The 26,919-nt window shown below is 34.3% G+C and overlaps 4 protein-coding genes across 8 annotated transcripts; 2 read left to right on the top strand and 2 right to left on the bottom strand.

Annotated features, from left to right (window-relative positions):
• Positions 1-1,105: 1,105 nt before the first annotated feature.
• On the bottom strand, positions 1,106-6,767 carry LOC143152223 (uncharacterized). 5 transcript variants are annotated; one of them, XM_076322095.1, is made up of 6 exons: positions 5,313-5,370; positions 3,932-4,334; positions 3,284-3,473; positions 2,975-3,157; positions 2,517-2,763; positions 1,106-2,000 (listed from the first exon to the last, which is right to left on the bottom strand). In XM_076322095.1, exons 3-6 carry the CDS (start codon positions 3,470-3,472, stop codon positions 1,360-1,362), a joined length of 1,260 nt encoding a protein of 419 aa, XP_076178210.1. In that variant the 5' UTR covers position 3,473; positions 3,932-4,334; positions 5,313-5,370; the 3' UTR covers positions 1,106-1,359. The 5 variants fall into 5 exon arrangements, with proteins under 5 accessions (XP_076178210.1, XP_076178214.1, XP_076178211.1 ...); XM_076322099.1 differs by having other exon boundaries at positions 1,106-1,997; positions 5,313-5,363; XM_076322096.1 differs by lacking the exon at positions 5,313-5,370 and adding an exon at positions 3,713-3,805.
• Positions 4,542-6,879, top strand: LOC143152224 (uncharacterized). Its single transcript, XM_076322100.1, has 6 exons — positions 4,542-4,632; positions 5,080-5,316; positions 5,399-5,587; positions 5,678-6,284; positions 6,375-6,651; positions 6,757-6,879. The coding sequence occupies exons 1-6, from the start codon at positions 4,542-4,544 to the stop codon at positions 6,877-6,879; spliced, it is 1,524 nt and encodes a 507-aa protein (XP_076178215.1).
• Positions 6,880-7,140: 261 nt separating this feature from the next.
• On the bottom strand, positions 7,141-8,286 carry LOC143152328 (uncharacterized). The gene is made up of 5 exons (XM_076322321.1): positions 8,153-8,286; positions 7,806-8,070; positions 7,558-7,730; positions 7,384-7,479; positions 7,141-7,317 (listed from the first exon to the last, which is right to left on the bottom strand). The coding sequence occupies exons 1-5, from the start codon at positions 8,249-8,251 to the stop codon at positions 7,141-7,143; spliced, it is 810 nt and encodes a 269-aa protein (XP_076178436.1). The 5' UTR covers positions 8,252-8,286.
• A 1,664-nt stretch (positions 8,287-9,950) lies between these two features.
• Positions 9,951-24,126, top strand: LOC143152331 (uncharacterized). Its single transcript, XM_076322324.1, has 2 exons — positions 9,951-10,065; positions 13,206-24,126. The coding sequence occupies exon 2, from the start codon at positions 13,224-13,226 to the stop codon at positions 23,670-23,672; it is 10,449 nt and encodes a 3,482-aa protein (XP_076178439.1). The 5' UTR covers positions 9,951-10,065; positions 13,206-13,223; the 3' UTR covers positions 23,673-24,126.
• Positions 24,127-26,919: the final 2,793 nt, after the last annotated feature.

Genomic DNA, 26,919 nt, shown 5'->3' with positions numbered 1-26,919 from the left:
AAATTGCCCCGCACAGTGGACAAGATGCTGGCTGATCGGACATGCTTCGTGCTTTGGACAATCCATCTCCTAGAATTAATTCCACAAAGTCTAAAGACAATTAACATTGATTGTAACCAAATGCTTCCATAACCAATATTATATGTACATCGGTATCGTTTTCGTATCACTACGGAAATTTTATTGCAATTGTGTAAAAATGTATTAAAAGTGAAAGAAACAATTGCATACCAAAGTACAAAAGGCTATATTCTGTAAAAAATATTGGCAAAATTAACTCAAAAAAAGTATCGAATAGTACGAAAAACTATTTGCTTCTCTCTTGATCAATCTTCTCCCCTAATGTCGATTAGGTGTGCCGTCGATGCAATGAAAATCATTTTTAGTGAACGCACGATAACGAAACTCGAATCTACTACGATATTCAAAACGAAATGCATGCTAATAGTTATAACGGTAGCCATAAAAATGAATAAATTACATGCGTAGGAACTTGAATTTCCACCAGTGAAAAATTTACCAAACCCTTTGTGATAGTAATGGCAATATGTACGCATTTTTTTATGAAACGAGAAATAATTTTCGAAGAAAATGAAGACACTTTTTCTTTCCTTAAACTTTGTGTCATTAACGTCGCTTTTCTAGGAAGTGTGTTATTAACAAAAATTCGAACTCTACCTAGACGTGTAGAATGTGAAAATATTAATTTAGTATTTTGTTTGCAGAAGAAATGAAATACAAGCTACAAAGCTAAATTTGTAATTCCATAAGTTTCTATGAAACCGATCGTACACAGTTATTGTGTAAGTGAATATCTGAAATATATAGAAAATTCAGAAGAAGTATTTCGCAAAATACTTATACCACCACTTTTACTATGCCTAATTTTTCACCAACTGCTATTTCCATTAACCCTAAGATACTGCTCTTACTTACTAGTGTGGAAGATTTTCGTATATGAACTTCATTTTACATGTTCCAGATCATTTTGAACTAATTCCATCCACATCGGTAAAAAAAAGTATGTGAAAAGTATAGTAAGGTAGAAATATAAAATAAACTATACAAGTAATATAACAATCAATTCATGACAAACTGTTCAAAATAACGTCAGTCCATTTCTTCTATATTTCATAAACAACGCAAACAATTAATAGTTTAAACATAAATGTATATAAGTACATTAAAACGATAGGTAAAAAAAATTGCGCTTTCTTAATTTAAGTTTTTAACATATTGGGGTGGAATAAATCATTGAACAAACAAGGTAGATCCTGAATCACAATAACAGAATCGAATAATTCACAGAATAATAATTCTGTTGGTGTAAATCTTTGCCTTTAATTCCTTTCTGTACATTCATCTGGCAATAGTTGGAGACGGAATGTTGCTTTGAGGTGAGACAACATTCGGACCGTGCGACGTCGGCGAAGGAAGTGGACTGGGCTTACAAATTATTTGCTCACAGGTACTACTTCCACTATCAGTCCCATACGTTATAGACTGCTCATTGTAACCAGGCAACTCAACTTCAGGTTTTATTTCTATCATCATCGCATCAGCCGGAGAACTCTGAACCGAATTACTACTAAACCTATATTTGCAAGATGATAAGAGATGTCTACGTAAATTTCTTGCTTGTCGTAACGTAGCACCACAAAGCGGGCAAACACCTGGACAATCTGATGCACCACGTATTTTAGACAAATTCATATTCCCAGTAAGTCCACAAGACGCTGTTCCAGCAGTTGAACCTTGGGTGACTAATGGAAGCGGTATACCAGGAGGAAAACCCATACTGAGAGGACCAGGAAATTGCGGTATGTGCAGTGGAGAATATGGCTGCATTGGCATTAAAGTATGAAGATGCGATTCATTGTCCGATATTTGATCCTGATGCGGTCCTGCTTGAGAATTTTCTGTCGACACTGGCTGCGCTTCTTGTGCACGTGGCGAATGACAACCCCGATGATTTGAATATTCCAATCGATCGTTCGCTGCTAACAGACACAAACACAATATTACCATGCAGGGCTGAACTGATTTTTGAATCTGAAATTTTTTAGTTATAACATATGGTATAATCAATTAGATGCAGTTCAACCCAATTGATGGTTGTGCTTGTGTCCGTTCTAATATAAGCAAAAAGCTTGGAAAAATTGAAAGATTATGGATTATGGTCCAAGAATATTAACTTTACGAAATAAGTCATCAAAATAATATATCGGACACAAAACACAAGTAATATCATATTTTCATTTTTTTTTAAATTATTTTACTGAACTAATTATTGAATATACATAATAACAAAAGTGATCAAATTAGTTCAATAAATAAATAAAAGTAAGAACATAATTAAAAATAAGCAATTATAAAATGACATTTATTTGTCGTTACCTTAAGTAAATATTTTACTATCAGATTACAATTCGAATGTATCCTTAAACTTGTAAATGTTTTAATAAGTGTAATGATTATAAAATGTGCCATTATGTATAAATTTGAATGCTTCTTACCTGTATCGTTACCGTGTTCTGTATTTTCTTCATCTTTATGATCGTAACTAGCTGATCGATTATCGCTTCCATCTACAGGTCTATTTTCATTATCCGCACTATTACCAGTACGTGGCCATTTTCCAGAAGATGAAGAGGATTTTCTTCTTTTCTTTCGTCGTTTTAATGGAAAATATGGACTGATTGTTTCCTTTGATAAAGTTTCGTTCGCTGTTGGTATTGCTGAAGCAGGTACCTCTTCTCCGTTCTAAACAAATATACAAAGTAATATTTCCTTTCGATAAGATACATGAAAATTATTGTACAAAATAATTTAAAAATTATTAAGATATAAATTTCAAGAATATATAAAATTAAGTAAAAAGAAAGATACCAATATAAAATATATAAATGTAATATCTAATCATAGTATACTCAATGTTTCAAAAATATATGAAAATCATTTTTGTAAGACATACTTCGGTTAATATAGTAGGTGGTGTTAATCCATGAATACAAAGGCAATGAGCAGCTTGAAGCAGAGAAGGCAACTGAGATGGTTCTACACTCACTTCACCACGGTACACAAACTCCAATAATGATTCCAAATCATCAGCACCTATACCAGCTAACATGACCACTGGATGTTGACATGGTGTGCTCTGTTTATGTAGAATGAATTACAATAATAAAACGTATGTCGAACTAAAAGTTTTGAATATATAGCACATTCAAAGATATTACATTAAATATATTATGAAATGTATAAAAAGAATTAATGCTACAACCTTTAATAAATCCAATAAAAAGGGACTAGCTGCACAAAGAACTATCTTATGTGCAGGAAAACTGCGTCCTCCAGCAGCTAAAGTAACATCAACTAGATCGCCATGACCTCTTAATAGCTGCACCGCAGAAGCCAATGACGAACTAAATTCGCCCCAAGAGAGACTATACAGTTGGCCGCTACTTCCCATTCTAAACAATAAATTATATATGGATTAAATAAAGCTTCTATATATTGTAAAAAATTTCTAAAATATATTAATAGCAGATCAATGTCTCCATATTGTTATAACAGAATTGAGCAACCCATAATGTTTCATACAAAAATTAAGAAGAATCTAACATACACAAATATAATTTACAAGACAGCGTGTATAAACGAAATTAATAAAGTTTCAAGAAAATTGACCACTAACGGTAACGATACGTACTCGTATCCCCATCCACATTCTCTTAATTAGTGCCCCCACCCCGAAAAATATGATCTCGGCGTCGTCTGAAAGTTAACCTAGCAAGGGCTTCTTCTATGAAAAAAATATAGACAATACAGAAGTATAATGCAATGATGAATCAAACTGTTTAAATACTAATGAGAAGCAAAATTAAATTAAAAGAACCTAGGAAAGTATTTTGAATAGAAAATAACTCACATTGAGTTAAAATTTATCGCTGTAAATTATATGTCGAGTTACAGCAATCACGTTCAATTCGTTGTTCTCACGTTGTAGGAACAGAAGTGGTGGCCGTACTGTCAAAATTTTACAAAGAAACTAATTTTTTGGGCCAAATAAACACACGGTTCGAAAAATGAAATTCAAATACTGTCAGAAATTATCATGCACGTCACATTTTACGAGATTGTGCTGCCATCATATTACCAGCAAGAAAAACTGGTGAAGCTGGATAAAGTTGAGTAGAGTTTTGGCGGAAATTATGTAAAAATGAATACATTCAAATATTGTACCTCGTATATCTATAAACTTTTTAAATGTCTCCGTTTATATTGCTCACTTGAAACTTTTCCTACATTACGTACTTAACTTCTGCAAGTCGCTATAAAAAATTAATTCAATTGTAGAAGTTTACAAACAATAGGAGAAAACTGAAAATGATATTTGTAGGTCACTTTCAGTATTTAATTTAGAAAACTGATGTGTAATATTTAAAAGTATCGCGCTTCAGTAATTGGAAAACATTAAATATCGTTTGAATATTGTCGGTTTAATTTAATTGGAAAAAAGTCGTATTATAATATTAATAATGTTTCGTGAAGATAATGTTAAACTACAGACAAATTATAATAAAAAGAAAATTGTGGAAGAAGAAGTCATAAAAGCTTTACAAAAAAAAGGTATTAATTATTAGGTATTTATTTTTAAATATACAGAATATGTTCTGTAATACACAATAGTAGTAATTGCATATATAATATTTATATTCGTATTAAAATCATGAAAAGTATATTAACAATCTCTTTTTGAAAGATATATGATATAATTGAAAAATATAATTCATAAAAAGTTTAAGAAAGTAATCAGATTCTTAGTCATTGTTAATTCTCCATAGAGTGTACAATACTTTCATTGCAGTACAAGAACTGTGATCATAATGATTTAAAAAATATGAAAAATCTTAAAATGTTTTATAGTAATTAAAAACTATTGTGATATTGATTATATCATACATATCTAATTTATTCCACATATTAATATGTAAAAACATAAACTTATCTTTTTTATTTTAATTAATTAAAAGTAAATTTAACATTAAGAATTAACAACAAATTTTTTATTATCAGAATATACTTTAAATACAGTAAATAGCAATGGAGAGAATTTATTGCACATCAGTGCAGCAAATGGTTGTCTTAACATTACAAAAGAAATTTTACAAAAACAAGATTCCTATCATATTATAGATAGAAAGAATAAATTTGGATGGACACCATTAATGTTAGCAATTCGTAATAAAGACATTGAAACTGTGAAGTTTCTATTAGAAAAAAAGGCTAGTGTAAATGAATTAACTTACCTTGGTAAGCATATCCATTTTTTTTATATATGAATTAAGTTTATAAAAAAAACTTTCTATTTCTATTTCTGTTCATTAATATATAGGTATGTCTGTTCTTGGATTATCAGCTGCAATAAATATAGATATGTTTAAAACTGTGTATAAAATATGTCCATCTGTATTATTAAATTCTGCACATGATGATATTACACCACTTTGTATCGCTGCTATGAAAAATGATAAAAATTTGTTTTTTACATTATTAGAATTGGGTTTTGAAACTTCTGAAAGCAGTAAGATAATGCATATTCTTTAAAGTTCCTATATAATATATTTTATATATTATAATTCCTTTTGAATTTTTATTTTATTCTTTTTTATAGACGAATATACACAAATTATGATGAAACAATCAACAGTACCTGAAATAGCAAATTTAGCTAAAAAGCATCTTGATATAGAGGATTACTGGAATGATACCATTGACAATATTCCTATAGAAAGTGATTCCGACCAAACCGAGAAATGGCATTCTTTAAAATTAATAAATAGAAGTGAAAAGAAGTGTGTTGTGCAAATGATGCATAATACTAAAAATAAATATAGTAATGAAAATGAAAATAACAATAAACTGTCATATTTAAATCTTCCTGTAAAACCAGTTTTTATATTTCACTCTCCAGAACGAAAGAGTGACAGTTCTAACGACAATACAATAAGCTACTCAAAAGAATGTTCAAAATCTTTAAATGAAATAATAAAGCACTTAGATCATACACAAAATAGTTTAATTTCACCAACTTTTACTTGTGCACATAATGAAATGTTACCTGCATCTCCAAACATATATTTTGAACAAAATAATTATAAAGATACAATTAATATCAAAGCAACTGACAATGTGGAAAAGAAATGGTTAAATCAAGATAAAACTAAAATAGTTAGACAATATTCAAAGATTAATTGTTCAACTGAACTAGTTTTACAGAGGTATATTATTATTAATGCACATTTTGCACAGAATATAATTACTGACCAACTGATTTATTTTATTTTAATTCAGTTATTGCTTTTGTAAAGATTACAGACTAATCGTCCTCCAGATTTAAAGATCCAAAATTATCAAGAGGATCTTGATACCACTCTTGGTTGTATTCCTGAATTTAGTCCAATTTGCTCACCATTAGTACCTGCAGATATAAATGATGAAAATGCATTTGGAGAAAATACACCGACTCCACCACGTTATAAAACACCACCAAGAGGAATGATTTTGAATTCGAAAGAAGTAAAAATGTATGTTTTGCTAAAACGTTATGGATTAAGTCAACATATTCCTATATTTCTTAAACAAGAAGTAAGTACATGGATCTTTTATTTTAAATTATAAACATCATAATATGGAATAATTTAGTGATAAGTAAAATTAATAATATTTTAATAATTATATAACTTACTTTAGGTAGACATTGATCTCTTTATGACTCTCACTGATAAAGACTTAATTGAGATTGGTATAGAAGATGAATCAGACAGAAAAGCTATATTAGATGTTGTAATGGACTATAAATACTCAATACTATAGAAATGTATCTAGTGTTATTATTTATATGTTATTGTTTTATTTATATGATATTGTTTTATTTATTATGCATTTTAATTTATTTGCACATAGTATTGTTAGAAGTAAATGAATAAAATAATGATATACTATTTTTAATATTTAAAATATTCTTAATTTTATATAGTATTATAAGTATTATCTTTTATGACATACATATACAAAATAAAGTATACCTTGGACAAAATATATATACGTATTATATTTTTATATCTATAAACGAAATTATTTTAATACTTGCATATTTCTTATATGATATCTAACTTTCTTAATAAGTTCTGTTTTTGTTGTTTTAGAGTTATGTGGAATAGAATGTTCTTTTAACCAATTACTTAAAATGTTATTTTTCACCTCATATAATTTATTATTTTTTGCCATTGCTTCTATGTCAATATTTTGTCCCTATAGAACAAATTAAAGTATTATTTTCAGTCACAAGATACAAAATTCAATATTGTCACTGCTCACCATTTTTTGTAAAGGCACGTTATTATTTTCGTCGGATTTTGTTTTCAATAATTTTTCATTGAATATGAAATGTTTTTGTTTTCCTTCTTGTGTCAGCTGATAGAAAAATAAATAATGCACAAAACAAAGAAAACTACTGGTAAAAGATGTGTAAGAACAAAAAAGAAAAGTTACCTCTTTTTTATTAATAACAGAATGTGATTTTTGAATTCTAAAATATTTAGAAGTTTCTTCTTCCTGGGATATAATATAATTAACATCTAAATTTTCCGATGTGCTAGCTTCAAAATAATTTCCCATTGTAGTTTGCATTGCAGAAATTTGTGTACCACTTAGATACTGAATACCTATATAAGTTTCATTATCATCAAAACAATTTAAATTTAAAAATTATATGTATGTTCATGTAATTATTTTATTACCATTTTGATTTCCTTTGATATTTGTATTATTTAAATTTGTATTCATACTTTCATAAAAAGATGTATTATGAATTTGATGAATCCTAGCTAATCGTGTTTTTAATGGAGTGGAAGTATTATTTGTATGTCTTTTCAATTCATCTATATGTTTAGCAGAAAACTCTAATTGTAGATTTGAGTTTGGACTGCTTGTTTTTTGAAAATGTGTATCTAATTCTTTTCCTCCTAATGATCCATTGGATGGTAAATTTGCACTTAAAGGGTTCTGTATAAAATGGGTGGTAAGTATTTACAATTTTTAGTATATTATATAAACAGTGTGGTATAATAAATATTATGTGACATACTTTAGATATGTGTAATTGATCGCCACAAATTTTAGGCAATTTTGCAAGCATGTCAGATAAGAAGCATGTGATTGTAAATTCTTTCTCCCTATTTGGCATAATATCCAATGAACCAATTGCAACACATAAATTAGGATAAGTGAAAATATCTGATCTTCGTAATAGAAATTTAATTTCATAATATTGAATTCCATCTTTATTTTTGGGTAAAGAGTAGCCATACTGAAAATATATTTCTGTAGAAATTAAATTAGAAACAATTTAAAGTGTGAAGTATATATTTAATGTAGTCATATATACCATATTTTTCCAATGTCTGCGTAACTGGTCATAATCTTTAAAAAGGCATCGTGTTGGAATTTCTTTAGATACAGATAATAATTTACCTTTTTTTGTGCTAAAAAAAAATTTAAAAACCACCCTACTTTTTGAAAATTAGTAAATACATATAGTAAATTAAGCAAATTTTCATTACCTTGGTAAGACATATACAAACGGTAACTTATAATGAGATAAATCAATATATCCCTTAGGATCTGCTAAAAATTGAGATATAACAGTTGATGGAATATAATCTTCAAGCTTTATATGTGGAATTTTAACTTTTTCTGCTTGAAGTAGTAAACACATTTTCTTCTCTGAAATTTGTTTTACTATATAATACAAATTATATTTGTTTCCATTTATATTAATTAGAACTTTTAATACCCTCTATAAGAATATCCAATTTTAATGCTCTAATTGTATCTATAGAATTATAAAACTCTTTCCCCTGAAGATAGTATTGACCAACTTTATTCCACAAGGGTGCTATTTTAGCTTGTATTGTATATAAAAGACAATTTTTATAGAGTTCAATGGTAATTGGTCGTACTCCTTGATACTAACAAAAAGAACAAACGATCGTTTAAAAGGAACATTATAGTTTTAATATCTAAAAACTATTTAAATAAATAATGATTTATGATTTTAACAAACCACTAGTTTTAAGTATGTTAAAATTGTTTGTAACTTTCCACTTTGAAAAAATAGTTTGTGCATAATAACAAATATAAAATTCTCTGTACCCGATATCGGCGATGCAATTACATCAGAAACTAAATGAATAAGTAATCTGAAATCGTATTATTATTGTGACGGTCAAATCAATCTTACAATTAGAAATATAAAATAAAATATGCATAAAACATGGAATATAATATAATAATACTTACCGACATTTCAATGTTTGCCAGTAAAAATTTGATTTTAACGAAGATTCATGTATTTCAATAAAATCAGTTTTGCAAATCACACAGCATAATTCATTTACTTGTGGAAAAGAAGCATATATGGTTGTCCATTCTTTCTTGTCATATGCAATTATACAAGTATCCATTGTTTAACAGAAAATTTTACTGTTGTTAATTATTTTATGTTCTTTAGAAAAGTACAATCGAATTGCAAATTTTCGAATTATAAATCAAATTTACTCTCAACATTTAAAAGTTAAAAAGTTCTTGGAAACCATTTGTACTAGTAATTTAAGGATTCAAGGTATTTCAATACAAAATTTGTTCAAATTTCTACACACCAGAGACATTTAGATTTTAAGACTAAATTTATGCATAATATATTTTATACTTTGTTACAACTTTAAAAGTATACACTTTTTTTTATTATGTTAAATAAATAGATACTTATTGTGTCTAGAATTATAATGAATATTCCCTATAATTTTCCGGGGAAGGAAATTTAAAGTTAAGTAATTGGCAGTCGTGTTACACGACTATATAAGCAGGTCTTTACGTCATTCTACGTCACTTCGTGTGGTTCACTGTCCATTTTTTAATACGCTTCTGTGTGATTATTTTTGTCTACTATTTGGTTTGACTTGCGTTGAAAATATATTCTTGTAAATTATTTCAGCGCGTGTAAGTATCTCTTTATTAATTATTCTATAATAATGTAACAAAATCTTTTCCTTGAATAAATACTATAATAAATGCATATTGCTGATTCATCATTCAGCCTCCATTTTGAGGAATGAAGTGATACGTTTAATACTGATTCTAATACAAATGATTAATATCTATGATATTCATAGAAAAATTTAATTAATAGATATTTCATGTACACGTATATATGTATACTCTTATTTCTATTTAATGCATATAAAATTTTGCGTTCACTACATTTGATAACGTTTGCATTTTTTGAAAGTTTCAATAAGACGCCATTTTAGTATGCTTTTACATTGCGTACTTGTCACTACATATTTTTATCTAAAAGGTATATTCTTGCTCTAAAATTAATATATAATTCTACAACATACCATATAAAATTAAGTGATCTATAATATAATGTGATAAAATTGACAATAGAATGTTATAAGGTATTAGACACATTTTTTTATAGCTGCTAATAGACAGTTCAAGTAGATGAAATACCATTTCAAAGTTTGTTAATCGATACAATATTTCTGTAACTTTATCTCAAATTATTTATCATATTCCTCAAAAAATATTTTAAACAAAAGTAAATCAGTTTTAGAAACATTCATTTTTTACGATTTTTGAAAAATTCTTCTATTTTTTCCTGTAAATATTAAAGAAAATATAGTATACGGAAATTGTAACATTTTATTTTTGAAAATTATATAAACATTAGCTATTCCTTTTTTACTACCGTTTTTCAAAGCATTGCAATTTAATGAAAAATGTTCCATTTTTCAATTTATAATACATCTGTAATCTACAGTTTTTCATCATTTTCATTTGTTCAAATTATTATGAAAAAGATAGAAACATTCAATAGTTTAATGTTGCAATTATTACTTTACATTATTCTTAATAATAATATTGGTAAAAATTTGTAAGTACTAAGGCTTTTTTCTGGTAAGTGTTTGAAAGGAGGACAACACTCTGAGACGTCAAAAAAATGGGTAATGTTTGCAAATTTTTTTTCTAAGTAGTTACTAAATGAAAATTGTAGTTTTCTTCAGAGAATATTAATATAACTTTCAGCTATATTTTACAATTTTGTGAAAGTAAAAATCGTACAAAATGGCGGTTATTTGCTACTCCCAGAACCTTTTTTGGTAAAACATTGTTTGTTGGCCACCACAGTTGATAAGAACTGGGAGGTTTGGAATAAAAAAATGTTATTGATTCATAAACTAAAGACTATTATTTAAAATGTAGCGTATGATTTTTCAAAAACATTAATAATTGTAGAAATAGTCAAAGTTTGAAGAAAAAACAATCATTTTTATCAAAAAAAAATTTAAACGTTTATAAAAAATTAAATAATCAACATATTTAAAAAGTTGTATGTTACATTGTAGAATACTCTATGCAGAATATCTCTATAAAATTTGAAGTAAATCGGATGTGTAGTTTCTAAGATTTCGTGTCGACCAGGTTGAAAAATGTAGTTTTGAGAAAAACGTAAAACAAGTCTTTTTTCTCGAATACAGAAGAATTTTTAAAAATTTTACTTTCAGTCAGCTATTCCAGGTCCACACAAGGTTCCTTCTGCCTTACAAAAAATGTCAGTTTTCTCTTTTTGGATTTTTCTAAGGAATTGTTGAGCCCTGTTACTATTTTCTTCAATCTTTGTTGCAACTTTACTTAGTTGTGTCTCGTCCGTTTGACAGTAATCATAACTGATAAAACCTATTGTTAAACTCATTAATTGCACCATTAGCAAGATATTGTCGTAGCCGTCGTTAAAAATGTTATTAGCAGCTGTAAATGCTGCAATGTCAACTGTATTTCTCCTATTAAACATTGTTTTAGGAGCTATTGTCCAAATGATTGAGCTCAAACTGTTGTTGTGTATAAAATCACCTTCATATCATTGTAATAAGTCATCCATGCTGAGATCTTTATAAATTGGACGAATAGTGTCCTGAACAATTTGTGGCAAAGAATTTTTGTATACATAATTTCCCGAACCATTTGTTGCTTTTGTTACCTACCAAGAGGACTTTTATCTGACGAAATTTTGTGAAAAACGTACTCCATATTATTTTCTTAATTGCCACCACAATGGACATTTCGTCGAATAGCAAGACCACGTTTTATCGAACGACAAGACTTATTGAACCATCTAGTATATTGTTAATTCATTTTTTGACTTATTAGTCAAGATTTCAATCTCTTCCAGATGGACATTCCCACCCCATTCGCAGATTACTCACCCGGCCACAATTTTCGATCACGTTCAGAGTTGATTATACTTTACATACGATATCAGAAACTTGAATTACATTCAATAGAACTCTTCCTATGAGTAATAAAGAATTGCTTTGAAACGATGTTTCCGATTAAACCGATCAGTGATACGTGGCTCACGGTCCACGACAGCTTTTCGCATGATACAACACGTCCAATTATTTATCGCTGCAATTTCGCTAAATGTTTGAATTACGACATATCTTTTTGACATAACATTCTACACATTTCAAACTTTAATAAAATAAGAAAAACAAAATTTCGATTTATTTGACTCGTCGGTTCAATATATCATTCGTTGAATGCTATGGCATGTAACATAATAATGCAATTATTGTAAATGATAATGATCATAAAAACATGAACATGTAATATACCTCGCATAAACATGCTAAAAATATTACAACCTTTTACACTATATATATATTGTATAATAAACGTTATTTCATAACATGTACAACAACATACATTCATTTGAACTTACGACTAAAACTGTTATGCAATAGTGACAAATAAATCAAAACTTACGTTGCCAATTAATTTGTGTAAAACATATTTAGATTTGTTAATTTATCTACTACTTGAATTTACATAAATAGTAGGTTCAACACTGTACATAAAAGGTATTCCATTGTACTTACGAAATTTTACACCTTACACATTTCCAAAAATACTGTTGCAACCCTGCAAAAAAATGTTCACCAATAACAATGTCTATACATATTGTATTACAAAAATTTCTTTTTAAAAAACATTGGATATTAAGAGTATTACATGTACAATTACTTCTATGAATAATAAAGTTCACTAATGTTGCATTTTATTTCTTTTTGTAGTGTATCAGATCGCAAACTATGCAGATCTTTGTAAAAACACTGACGGGTAAAACCATCACCCTGGAAGTCGAGGCTTCAGACACAATAGAAAACGTGAAGGCCAAGATTCAAGACAAGGAAGGGATTCCACCAGACCAGCAGCGTTTGATCTTTGCTGGCAAACAACTGGAAGACGGGAGAACACTCTCAGATTACAACATCCAGAAAGAATCCACACTTCACTTAGTATTGCGTCTTCGGGGAGGAATGCAGATTTTTGTAAAGACACTTACGGGTAAAACCATTACCCTGGAAGTCGAGGCTTCAGACACAATAGAAAACGTGAAGGCTAAGATTCAAGACAAGGAAGGGATTCCACCAGACCAGCAGCGTTTGATCTTCGCTGGCAAACAACTGGAAGATGGAAGAACTCTCTCCGACTACAACATTCAGAAGGAATCCACTCTTCATTTAGTATTGCGTCTTCGTGGTGGAATGCAGATTTTTGTGAAAACACTTACAGGAAAAACTATCACCCTGGAAGTGGAGGACACCGACACAATAGAAAACGTGAAGGCCAAGATTCAAGACAAGGAAGGGATTCCACCAGATCAGCAACGTTTAATCTTTGCTGGTAAACAACTAGAAGACGGGAGAACTCTCTCCGATTACAGCATCCAGAAGGAATCCACTCTTCATTTAGTATTGCGGCTTCGTGGGGGAATGCAAATCTTTGTAAAAACATTGACAGGTAAAACCATCACCTTGGAAGTCGAAGCTTCAGACACAATAGAAAATGTGAAGGCCAAGATTCAAGACAAAGAAGGGATTCCACCAGACCAGCAACGTTTGATATTTGCTGGGAAACAATTGGAAGATGGGCGGACTCTCTCTGACTACAATATCCAGAAGGAATCCACTCTTCACTTAGTATTGCGACTTCGTGGGGGAATGCAGATTTTTGTAAAAACACTTACGGGAAAAACCATCACCCTGGAAGTCGAGGCTTCGGACACTATAGAAAACGTGAAGGCCAAGATTCAAGACAAGGAGGGGATTCCACCAGACCAGCAGCGATTGATCTTTGCAGGCAAACAACTAGAAGACGGGAGAACTCTCTCCGATTACAACATCCAGAAGGAATCCACTCTTCACTTAGTATTGCGACTTCGTGGTGGAATGCAGATCTTTGTAAAAACTCTTACGGGTAAAACCATCACCCTGGAAGTCGAGGCTTCAGACACTATAGAAAACGTGAAGGCCAAGATCCAAGACAAGGAAGGGATTCCACCAGACCAGCAGCGTTTGATCTTTGCTGGAAAGCAATTGGAAGATGGGCGGACTCTATCTGATTATAACATCCAGAAGGAATCCACTCTTCATTTGGTATTGCGACTTCGTGGTGGAATGCAGATTTTTGTAAAAACACTTACGGGTAAAACCATCACCCTGGAAGTCGAGGCTTCGGACACCATAGAAAACGTGAAGGCCAAGATACAAGACAAGGAAGGGATTCCGCCAGACCAGCAACGTTTGATATTTGCTGGAAAACAATTGGAAGACGGGAGAACACTCTCAGATTACAATATCCAGAAAGAATCCACACTTCATTTAGTATTGCGACTTCGTGGTGGAATGCAAATTTTTGTAAAAACACTTACTGGTAAAACCATCACACTGGAAGTCGAGGCTTCAGACACTATTGAAAACGTGAAGGCCAAGATCCAAGACAAGGAAGGGATTCCACCAGACCAGCAGCGTTTGATCTTTGCTGGAAAACAATTAGAAGATGGGCGCACTCTCTCTGACTACAACATCCAGAAGGAATCCACTCTTCATTTGGTGTTGCGACTTCGTGGTGGAATGCAAATTTTTGTAAAAACACTTACGGGTAAAACAATCACCCTGGAAGTCGAGGCTTCCGACACAATAGAAAACGTGAAGGCCAAGATTCAAGATAAGGAAGGGATTCCACCAGATCAGCAGCGTTTGATCTTTGCTGGCAAACAACTAGAAGACGGGAGAACTCTCTCCGATTACAACATCCAGAAGGAATCCACACTTCATTTGGTATTGCGACTTCGTGGTGGAATGCAGATTTTTGTAAAAACACTTACGGGTAAAACCATCACCCTGGAAGTCGAGGCTTCCGACACTATTGAAAACGTGAAGGCCAAGATACAAGACAAGGAAGGGATTCCACCAGACCAGCAGCGTTTGATCTTTGCTGGCAAACAACTAGAAGACGGGAGAACTCTCTCCGATTACAACATCCAGAAAGAATCCACGCTTCACTTAGTATTGCGTCTTCGTGGGGGAATGCAGATTTTCGTAAAAACACTTACGGGTAAAACCATCACCCTGGAAGTCGAGGCTTCAGACAGTATTGAAAACGTCAAGGCCAAGATACAAGACAAGGAAGGGATTCCACCAGATCAGCAGCGTTTGATCTTTGCTGGAAAGCAATTGGAAGATGGGCGCACTCTCTCTGACTACAACATCCAGAAGGAATCCACTCTTCATTTGGTATTGCGACTTCGTGGTGGAATGCAAATTTTTGTAAAAACACTTACGGGCAAAACCATTACCCTGGAAGTCGAGGCTTCCGACACTATTGAAAACGTGAAGGCCAAGATCCAAGACAAGGAAGGGATTCCACCAGATCAGCAGCGTTTGATCTTTGCTGGAAAGCAATTGGAAGATGGGCGCACTCTCTCTGACTACAACATCCAGAAGGAATCCACACTTCATTTGGTATTGCGACTTCGTGGTGGAATGCAGATTTTTGTAAAAACACTTACGGGTAAAACCATCACCCTGGAAGTCGAGGCTTCGGACACTATTGAAAACGTCAAGGCCAAGATACAAGACAAGGAAGGGATTCCACCAGACCAGCAGCGTTTGATCTTTGCTGGCAAACAACTAGAAGACGGGAGAACACTCTCAGATTACAACATCCAGAAAGAATCCACACTTCACTTAGTATTGCGTCTTCGTGGAGGAATGCAGATTTTTGTAAAGACACTTACGGGTAAAACCATTACCCTGGAAGTCGAGGCTTCAGACACAATAGAAAACGTGAAGGCTAAGATTCAAGACAAGGAAGGGATTCCACCAGACCAGCAGCGTTTGATCTTCGCTGGCAAACAACTGGAAGATGGAAGAACTCTCTCCGACTATAATATTCAGAAGGAATCCACTCTCCATTTAGTATTGCGTCTTCGTGGTGGAATGCAGATTTTTGTGAAAACACTTACAGGAAAAACTATCACCCTGGAAGTGGAGGACACCGACACAATAGAAAACGTGAAGGCCAAGATTCAAGACAAGGAAGGGATTCCACCAGATCAGCAACGTTTAATCTTTGCTGGCAAACAACTAGAAGACGGGAGAACTCTCTCCGATTACAACATCCAGAAAGAATCCACGCTTCACTTAGTATTGCGTCTTCGTGGGGGAATGCAGATTTTCGTAAAAACACTTACGGGTAAAACCATCACCCTGGAAGTCGAGGCTTCAGACAGTATAGAAAATGTGAAGGCCAAGATCCAAGACAAGGAAGGGATTCCACCAGACCAGCAGCGTTTGATATTTGCTGGAAAACAATTAGAAGATGGACGCACTCTCTCTGACTACAACATCCAGAAGGAATCCACTCTTCATTTGGTATTGCGACTACGTGGTGGAATGCAGATTTTTGTAAAAACACTTACGGGTAAAACCATCACCCTGGAAGTCGAGGCTTCGGACACTATTGAAAACGTGAAGGCCAAGATACAAGACAAGGAAGGGATTCCACCAGACCAGCAGCGTTTGATCTTTGCTGGCAAACAACTGGAAGACGGGAGAACACTCTCAGATTACAACATCCAGAAAGAATCCACACTTCACTTAGTATTGCGTCTTCGTGGAGGAATGCAGATTTTTGTAAAGACACTTACGGGTAAAACCATCACCCTGGAAGTCGAGGCTTCCGACACTATTGAAAACGTGAAGGCCAAGATCCAAGACAAGGAAGGGATTCCACCAGACCAGCAGCGTTTGATATTTGCTGGAAAACAATTAGAAGATGGGCGCACTCTCTCTGACTACAACATCCAGAAGGAATCCACTCTTCATTTGGTATTGCGACTACGTGGTGGAATGCAGATTTTTGTAAAAACACTTACGGGTAAAACCATCACCCTGGAAGTCGAGGCTTCGGACACTATTGAAAACGTGAAGGCCAAGATACAAGACAAGGAAGGGATTCCACCAGACCAGCAGCGTTTGATCTTTGCTGGCAAACAACTGGAAGACGGGAGAACACTCTCAGATTACAACATCCAGAAAGAATCCACACTTCACTTAGTATTGCGTCTTCGTGGAGGAATGCAGATTTTTGTAAAGACACTTACGGGTAAAACCATCACCCTGGAAGTCGAGGCTTCCGACACTATTGAAAACGTGAAGGCCAAGATCCAAGACAAGGAAGGGATTCCACCAGATCAGCAGCGTTTGATCTTTGCTGGAAAGCAATTGGAAGATGGGCGCACTCTCTCTGACTACAACATCCAGAAGGAATCAACACTTCATTTGGTATTGCGACTTCGTGGTGGTATGCAGATTTTTGTAAAAACACTTACGGGTAAAACCATCACCCTGGAAGTCGAGGCTTCCGACACAATAGAAAACGTGAAGGCCAAGATTCAAGATAAGGAAGGGATTCCACCAGATCAGCAGCGTTTGATCTTTGCTGGCAAACAACTAGAAGACGGGAGAACTCTCTCCGATTACAACATCCAGAAAGAATCCACGCTTCACTTAGTATTGCGTCTTCGTGGGGGAATGCAGATTTTCGTAAAAACACTTACGGGTAAAACCATCACCCTGGAAGTCGAGGCTTCGGACACTATTGAAAACGTGAAGGCCAAGATACAAGACAAGGAAGGGATTCCACCAGATCAGCAGCGTTTGATCTTTGCTGGAAAGCAATTGGAAGATGGGCGCACTCTCTCTGACTACAACATCCAGAAGGAATCCACACTTCATTTGGTATTGCGACTTCGTGGTGGTATGCAGATTTTTGTAAAAACACTTACGGGTAAAACCATCACCCTGGAAGTCGAGGCTTCGGACACTATTGAAAACGTCAAGGCCAAGATACAAGACAAGGAAGGGATTCCACCAGACCAGCAGCGTTTGATCTTTGCTGGAAAGCAATTGGAAGACGGGAGGACACTCTCAGATTACAATATCCAGAAAGAATCCACTCTTCATTTAGTATTGCGACTTCGTGGTGGAATGCAGATTTTTGTAAAAACACTTACGGGTAAAACCATCACCCTGGAAGTCGAGGCTTCGGACACTATTGAAAACGTCAAGGCCAAGATACAAGACAAGGAAGGGATTCCACCAGACCAGCAGCGTTTGATCTTTGCTGGCAAACAACTAGAAGACGGGAGAACTCTCTCCGATTACAACATCCAGAAAGAATCCACGCTTCACTTAGTATTGCGTCTTCGTGGGGGAATGCAGATTTTCGTAAAAACACTTACGGGTAAAACCATCACCCTGGAAGTCGAGGCTTCGGACACTATTGAAAACGTGAAGGCCAAGATACAAGACAAGGAAGGGATTCCACCAGATCAGCAGCGTTTGATCTTTGCTGGAAAGCAATTGGAAGATGGGCGCACTCTCTCTGACTACAACATCCAGAAGGAATCCACACTTCATTTGGTATTGCGACTTCGTGGTGGTATGCAGATTTTTGTAAAAACACTTACGGGTAAAACCATCACCCTGGAAGTCGAGGCTTCGGACACTATTGAAAACGTCAAGGCCAAGATACAAGACAAGGAAGGGATTCCACCAGACCAGCAGCGTTTGATCTTTGCTGGCAAACAACTAGAAGACGGGAGAACTCTCTCCGATTACAACATCCAGAAAGAATCCACGCTTCACTTAGTATTGCGTCTTCGTGGGGGAATGCAGATTTTCGTAAAAACACTTACGGGTAAAACCATCACCCTGGAAGTCGAGGCTTCGGACACTATTGAAAACGTCAAGGCCAAGATACAAGACAAGGAAGGGATTCCACCAGATCAGCAGCGTTTGATCTTTGCTGGAAAGCAATTGGAAGATGGGCGGACTCTATCTGATTATAACATCCAGAAGGAGTCCACTCTTCATTTGGTATTGCGACTTCGTGGTGGAATGCAGATTTTTGTAAAAACACTGACGGGTAAAACCATCACCCTGGAAGTCGAGGCTTCGGACACTATTGAAAACGTGAAGGCCAAGATTCAAGACAAAGAAGGGATTCCACCAGACCAACAGCGTTTGATCTTTGCTGGCAAACAACTAGAAGACGGGAGAACTCTCTCCGATTATAACATCCAGAAAGAATCCACGCTTCACTTAGTATTGCGTCTTCGTGGTGGAATGCAGATCTTTGTAAAAACACTTACTGGTAAAACCATTACCTTGGAAGTCGAGGCGTCCGACACAATAGAAAACGTGAAGGCCAAGATTCAAGACAAGGAAGGGATTCCACCAGACCAGCAGCGTTTGATCTTTGCTGGAAAGCAATTGGAAGATGGGCGGACTCTGTCTGATTATAACATACAGAAGGAATCCACCCTTCATTTGGTATTGCGACTTCGTGGTGGAATGCAGATTTTTGTAAAAACACTTACGGGTAAAACCATCACCCTGGAAGTCGAGGCTTCAGATACAATAGAAAACGTGAAGGCCAAGATTCAAGACAAGGAAGGAATTCCACCAGACCAGCAGCGTTTGATCTTTGCTGGCAAACAACTAGAAGACGGGAGAACTCTCTCCGATTACAATATCCAGAAAGAATCCACGCTTCACTTAGTATTGCGTCTTCGTGGGGGAATGCAGATTTTTGTAAAAACACTTACAGGTAAAACCATCACCCTGGAAGTCGAGGCTTCCGACACAATAGAAAACGTGAAGGCCAAGATCCAAGACAAGGAAGGGATTCCACCAGACCAACAGCGATTGATCTTTGCTGGAAAGCAATTGGAAGATGGGCGGACTCTATCTGATTATAACATCCAGAAGGAATCCACTCTTCATTTGGTATTGCGACTTCGTGGTGGAATGCAGATTTTTGTGAAAACACTTACGGGTAAAACCATCACCCTGGAAGTCGAGGCTTCAGACACTATAGAAAACGTGAAGGCCAAGATCCAAGACAAGGAAGGGATTCCACCAGATCAGCAGCGTTTGATCTTTGCTGGAAAGCAATTGGAAGATGGGCGGACTCTATCTGATTATAACATACAGAAGGAATCCACCCTTCATTTGGTATTGCGACTTCGTGGTGGAATGCAGATTTTTGTAAAAACACTTACGGGTAAAACCATCACCCTGGAAGTCGAGGCTTCAGATACAATAGAAAACGTGAAGGCCAAGATTCAAGACAAGGAAGGAATTCCACCAGACCAGCAGCGTTTGATCTTTGCTGGCAAACAACTAGAAGACGGGAGAACTCTCTCCGATTACAACATCCAGAAGGAATCCACTCTTCATTTAGTATTGCGACTTCGTGGAGGAATGCAGATTTTTGTAAAAACACTTACCGGTAAAACCATTACCCTGGAAGTCGAAGATTCAGATACAGTGGAAAATGTGAAGGCCAAGATTCAAGACAAGGAAAGGATTCCACCTGACCAACAGCGTTTGATCTTCGCTGGAAAGCAATTGGAAGACGGGCGTACTCTCTCCGATTACAAAATCCAGAAGGAATCCACTCTTCACTTGGTATTGCGACTTCGTGGTGGAATGCAGATTTTTGTAAAAACACTGACGGGTAAAACCATCACCCTGGAAGTCGAGGCTTCGGACACTATTGAAAACGTGAAGGCCAAGATACAAGACAAGGAAGGGATTCCACCAGACCAGCAGCGTTTGATCTTTGCTGGAAAGCAATTGGAAGACGGGAGAACTCTCTCCGATTACAACATCCAGAAGGAATCCACTCTTCATTTGGTATTGCGGCTTCGTGGAGGAATGCAGATTTTTGTAAAAACACTTACGGGTAAAACCATCACCCTGGAAGTCGAAGATTTAGACACAATAGAAAGCGTGAAGGCCAAGATTGACGATAAGGAAGGTATTCCTCCAGACCAACAGCGTTTGATCTTTGCTGGAAAGCAATTGGAAGATGAGCGTACTCTCTCTGATTACAAAATCCAAAAGGAATCCACTCTCCACTTAGTGTTGCGGCTTCGTGGTGGAATGCAGATCTTTGTAAAAACACTGACAGGTAAAACCATCACGTTGGAAGTCGAAGCTTCAGACACAATAGAAAACGTGAAGGCCAAAATTCAAGACAAGGAAGGGATTCCACCAGACCAGCAACGCTTAATCTTCGCTGGTAAACAACTAGAAGACGGGAGAACTCTCTCCGATTACAACATCCAGAAGGAATCCACTCTTCATTTGGTATTGCGGCTTCGTGGAGGAATGCAGATTTTTGTAAAAACACTTGCGGGTAAAACTATCACCCTGGAAGTCGAAGATTTAGACACAATAGAAAGCGTGAAGGCCAAGATTGACGATAAGGAAGGTATTCCTCCAGACCAACAGCGTTTGATCTTTGCTGGAAAGCAATTGCAAGATGAGCGTACTCTCTCTGATTACAAAATCCAAAAGGAATCCACTCTCCACTTAGTGTTGCGGCTTCTTGGTGGAATGCAGATCTTTGTAAAAACACTGACAGGTAAAACCATCACGTTGGAAGTCGAAGCTTCAGACACAATAGAAAACGTGAAGGCCAAAATTCAAGACAAGGAAGGGATTCCACCAGACCAGCAACGCTTAATCTTCGCTGGTAAACAACTAGAAGACGGGAGAACTCTCTCCGATTACAACATCCAGAAGGAATCCACTCTTCATTTGGTATTGCGGCTTCGTGGAGGAATGCAGATTTTTGTAAAAACACTTGCGGATAAAACCATCACCCTGGAAGTCGAAGATTTAGACACAATAGAAAGCGTGAAGGCCAAGATTGACGATAAGGAAGGTATTCCTCCAGACCAACAGCGTTTGATCTTTGCTGGAAAGCAATTGCAAGATGAGCGTACTCTCTCTGATTACAAAATCCAAAAGGAATCCACTCTCCACTTAGTGTTGCGGCTTCGTGGTGGAATGCAGATCTTTGTAAAAACACTGACAGGTAAAACCATCACGTTGGAAGTCGAAGCTTCAGACACAATCGAAAACGTGAAGGCCAAAATTCAAGACAAGGAAGGGATTCCACCAGACCAGCAACGCTTAATCTTCGCTGGTAAACAACTAGAAGACGGGAGAACTCTCTCCGATTACAACATCCAGAAGGAATCCACTCTTCATTTGGTATTGCGACTTCGTGGTGGGATGCAGATTTTTGTAAAAACACTTACGGGTAAAACAATCACCCTTGAAGTCGAAGACTCAGACACAATAGAAAACGTGAAGGCCAAGATTCAAGACAAGGAAGGGGTTCCTCCAGACCAACAGCGATTGATTTTTGCTGGAAAGCAATTGGAAGATAGGCGTACTCTCTCCGATTATAAAATCCAAAAGGAATCCACTCTCCACTTAGTGTTGCGGCTTCGTGGTGGAATGCAGATCTTTGTAAAAACACTGACAGGTAAAACCATCACGTTGGAAGTCGAAGCTTCAGACACAATAGAAAACGTGAAGGCTAAAATTCAAGACAAGGAAGGAATTCCTCCAGACCAGCAACGTTTAATTTTTGCTGGTAAACAACTAGAAGACGGAAGAACACTCTCAGATTACAACATCCAGAAAGAATCCACACTGCATTTAGTACTGCGTCTTCGTGGAGGAATGCAAATCTTTGTAAAAACACTGACGGGTAAAACCATCACCCTGGAAGTCGACGCTGCAGACACAATAGAAAACGTGAAGGCCAAGATTCAAGACAAGGAAGGGATTCCACCAGACCAGCAACGTTTGATATTTGCTGGAAAACAACTGGAAGACGGGAGAACACTCTCAGATTACAACATTCAGAAGGAATCCACGCTTCACTTAGTATTGCGCCTTCGTGGTGGAATGCAGATCTTTGTTAAAACACTGACGGGTAAAACCATCACCCTGGAAGTCGAGACTTCCGACACAATAGAGAACGTGAAGGCCAAGATTCAAGACAAGGAAGGAATTCCACCAGACCAGCAGCGCCTGATCTTTGCTGGAAAACAATTGGAAGATGGGCGAACTCTCTCTGATTATAACATCCAGAAGGAATCCACTCTTCACTTAGTATTGCGGCTTCGTGGTGGAATGGAGATCTTCGTAAAGACACTGGAAGCAATATTTAATCTTCTTGACCAGCAGCGTTTGTTATTTGTAGGCGGAGAATTATATGATGGAAATATAATCAAACATATCGTTCGGAATGGTCTTACATCGGATTTCATTGCAGATGCTAGTTTGGAGGATTGCTTGACTTTGTCTTCGAACGGAGTATAAAATCCGCTAAATATCTAGATAAGTTTGAGGCGTGACGAAAATTTGAGCAGAGAATTATCATTGCAGTTAGTTATTTCATGAAAATTCATGTCTTTTAACTGACTGCTATGAATAGTTTCTCTGTCCATAATGACTAGTCAAATTGATAGTATGGATAGTAATTATGTTACTTTTTTTATGTACACTTATGTTCAGTACCACTTGCTATCAATATATAAGTATTTCGTTATTCACATATAATGGCAGGATTGGCAAGTTGTGTTGATCTATTTACACGTGGTCGCGCGCGCGCGCGTACACACACACACACATATGTAATTCAATTGTATTCATTAAAGGATTATTAAGAAATTTCTGTTATAAAAGTGTTAGTTTTTATTTGCCATATTTTTTTAAGCGTAACCGTGTATAAACTACTTCGATATTCTAATAAAAAATATTACTGTTTCTCAAATAGTACTTTTCAAACCAGTATTGATATTTGGTATTTGTATTGTTTGCTTTCAGGTATATAATTTAAAATACATTTAATCCTTTTCATGCGTAATAAAGTTTGGTTAGTTCCTGCTATTATCTTAATCTTACATCTATGGACCTCATAAAATAGTTTGTTGTTTCTAGTATTTTAAAAGAAATATTTGAAGAATTTGATATCTGAAGTGTATTGTCAAGGAAAGCAAGCTATGTTTCGATTGCACATTCGTAAAAAAATGAATATATTTGTATTATTTTTATGAATTTTGTTTTACATAATTCTTGTTTATATTGAATTTGCTGAAAGTCTAAAGTGTAATTAATATTTTAAAAGAAGACGAAATAATTTCTGTTTATTTTAATTGTGCTTAGTAGTTACACTCCTTTCCTGACAACAATGGTCATTTTTTAAGTTATATTTTCGAATTAATTTTTTTACAGCTTGATCTGTAATGTTCTTTTATCATGGAAAACATTAATTAAAATATCGTGTCGTTTGTATTAATCAAATGCATTAACCCACAGAGAAGACGTTGGGACTCAAAATCAGTTTCACAGTGAGTTTCATTTATTATAATTATGTAACTTTTGATACTATTAAATTTCTGTTGATATAAACAGTGCCGTGTAATGTCGGTTTTTTCATTATTTATTTTTTCGAGAAAAACGAATTTGTGCCTAGAAAAATATTAATCGATGTATGCAAAAATATCGATCAGAGTAACGTATCGTAAGATGTTATGATTTATATATGTTGCACTGATTTATATACGGTGTTTTATTGTTTTATGCGGGAAATCTTTTATTTCGTATTAAAATATAAGAATAAAAAGTATTAGTTATAAATTAAAAAATCTACCGGAACGTGCGCTTTTTATAAGATGTAAGAAATGGAAACATGATGAGAAATGATGAATAATCACAAAATATTATTTCCAAGTATTATTTCAAGAGTGTCATTTATTTTTTGTATACTTCTTTTAATAAATATAATATTTAACCACTTCGTGCAATAAATTACGCCATATTTGAGGTAAGTTGTTACATATGTCTTGTTATTAATAAATAGATTTGATTTTTGAATTAAATTAAAATTAATATAGGTATATTTAGATAAAGAACCACTGAATCAATTGTGGTAGTTAAAAGTGTTCTATTCGATATAATATTATCTAAAACAAAAAATTTTAATTATTCAAATTTGTGTTAGTGCAATGTTTTCAACTTTTAATAACAGATTTTAACGAGAGAATTTTAAACGATGTAATAATGTATCAATTGTTATTGGACAACATTATAAATATAATACATAGATGCTTTCATTCCTATTTAGTATTAAATGAAACAATTCGAAGACAACATTTTTCTTCCGTGTATATAATGCATAATTTATTCTGTTGATATTTTAACCATTGCAAAAAAATAAACACTCATAGTGTAATATATAACGTAATATATCGTGATACCACCACATTATAAAAATCTATAACGTATTACGGAAAACAAAATACAATGTACTCTACTATTATTAACGTTTGAAATAATTTCACTCCTACAACAAGTAATGGATAAAAATATTCTATCACTTTTATATCCACTAATAACGACAAAATTAGTCGAATAAAAGTTGACCCGAACAACCTGAACGAACAGATTAATTCGTTATATCCTTACTTCAGTTGCTTTCAAAAGCTACAACATATTTGCAATGTTTTTAATACGATTTCAGTATGATGTTACTAGTGTGGATACTTATTTTTTCTTTAAACGAAGGCTATTTGTGAAAACGAATTTACATACTCTTAAACATCGAAATGAGTGCAAATGACTGGAGCTGTAAAGTGTAGTGGCACGCTCGCAGCACAGTCTTCTTGCTGGAAACTATTAGATTTTAATGTAATGCATCAAACCTGTGATCACTTTCTCTTGTAACAAATTGAATTACTTGGAGAACGAAGGTTTACACAAAAGCATATTTTAAACAGAGCATGTAGTGAAAAAGTATACACAAATTTATTCATCTTTGGTAATTTCAATATTAACAAAATTAATGAATTATTTGTACAATTATTTCAGTACGCCGTATAAGTAACGAAAACTATTTCTGAGAAAAGAATGTTGTTATTTAATTGTAAAACTGTAACTTTTCGTTTAAGTAGACAGAGATAGTTTTGATGAAAGATTCTGGTTATTTCGTTGTGTATTTGAAGGGCAGATTATTACGAAGCAAAGAATCACCTTAAATTGCTGAGTACATATAAATATCTGTATTGAAACATGTATTCTACTTTTGAATTTCTTTAATCGTAGTATATCAATTAAATGGAATTCAACGTATGAAGTATTTATAAATATACGAATAAAAGTTTAATATTGTGATACAAGGTGCGCGATTTATTTATAAAATTTTTTCTGGACTGAAAAAAAGTATCATAAACTGAACAGTAATACGATTTTAAAAATGTTTGCAACATCTTTTTTAATATCCATAAAGATAGAATTGAACATTCTTTAAACGTGTATTGTAACTCTCGTAATAAATCTCAAAGAATTATGAAATAAGAATTAAATATTTACCAATACTTTAAATATTTCTTTTCGAATTTTAAATACGTTTCACCAAGATCCAAGTATTTTTCTTTAATTTATTTATATTTTCGATCGAAAGTGAAACTATTATTACTATTTCTGAGGAAATGAGTTTGTCCTTATCTAATTCTCGCGTACGAAACCTAAGTTCTATACCAAATGTATCGATTATTCTTCGGGTAAT

Source organism: Ptiloglossa arizonensis, chromosome 10 (assembly GCF_051014685.1).
Source record: "Ptiloglossa arizonensis isolate GNS036 chromosome 10, iyPtiAriz1_principal, whole genome shotgun sequence".
Lineage (NCBI taxonomy): Eukaryota > Metazoa > Arthropoda > Insecta > Hymenoptera > Colletidae > Ptiloglossa > Ptiloglossa arizonensis.
Note: the sequence above shows the minus strand (reverse complement) of the source record. Positions and strands in the feature narration are given on the sequence as shown.